Raw genomic sequence first — 953 nt, 5'->3', positions numbered from 1 at the left:
GCTGGCTCCAGTGGCGCACCGACTGGCAAATACCGAAAAATCTACGTCATGGGGCCTACCGTCTACAACCGCCTGCCGGACTGCGTCACAACGGTTACAAGTCTCGCGTCATTTAAAAACAAACTTAAGTCCTGGCTAATTTAGAAACCTCTGTATAGTGTGGAGGAATTTTCTCTACTATAATGATTGTCTTATATTCCATTCAGAATAACTGTAAAACAATTCTAACATTTTGACCTGTAAAAAAACAACTTTTACTAATAAAGTATTTGTATTTCTATCATATGTAGTTTATTTGTTATTGGAAAGTTAGGGAAAATAATAGATATTGTACCTTCCCCCTCCTTCCTGTAATAGTCGTTCTTGTAGATGTCCCTGGCGAGGCCGAAGTCGCCGATCTTGACGAGTCTGCCGGCGGCGCGGTGCGACACGAGGCAGTTGCGCGCGGCGAGGTCGCGGTGCACGAAGTGCATCTCCTCCAGGTAGCGGCAGCCCTTCGTCACGTCCACGCACATGTTCAGCAAGTCCACCAGCCGCAGCGACTCCGGTGTGTACTGAAAATGTTTTAAATTCAGCTATAAATTCGCAATATGTAAGTCTAGAATCGATAGCATTAAGATTCAAGTGGAGGCTGTAATAATTGAACAATCTTACTAATATTATAAATGCGAAAGTTTAGATGGATGGATGTTTATTAGAGTTTGTAGCTTAAACGGCTGAACGGACCTGAATGATATTTGATACAGATGTAGAGTATAGTCTAGAAGAACACATAGGCTACTTACTTTTATTTTTTTTATTTTAATTCCACACGAATGGAGTAGCAGGCGAAAGCTAGTTGGTATATACTTTTTTAATCCGAGTTTGAATTCCGCCTTGATTTTCGTGTCAGAAATTACATAGTCTACCAATGACAAAGAGTCATTAGTTGGTGAATAGCATACCAAGGAGGG

The 953-nt window shown here is 41.4% G+C and overlaps 1 protein-coding gene across 1 annotated transcript in view; it reads right to left on the bottom strand.

Moving 5' to 3' along the window:
* LOC106099410 (proto-oncogene tyrosine-protein kinase ROS-like) overlaps positions 1–548 on the bottom strand; it is a gene marked incomplete at its 3' end in the record, with an annotated part of 942 nt that extends 394 nt beyond the window's left edge. Inside the window, exon 1 of the mRNA XM_013277967.1 lies at positions 335–548. Coding sequence (XP_013133421.1) covers positions 335–515 — 181 coding nt within the window. The remainder of the gene's footprint in view (positions 1–334) is intronic.
* Positions 549–953: the final 405 nt, after the last annotated feature.

Source organism: Papilio polytes, unplaced genomic scaffold (genome assembly GCF_000836215.1).
Source record: "Papilio polytes unplaced genomic scaffold, Ppol_1.0 DF824120.1, whole genome shotgun sequence".
In the NCBI taxonomy this organism is placed as follows: Eukaryota; Metazoa; Arthropoda; class Insecta; order Lepidoptera; family Papilionidae; genus Papilio; species Papilio polytes.
This window is presented reverse-complemented; position numbering and strand designations above follow the sequence as displayed.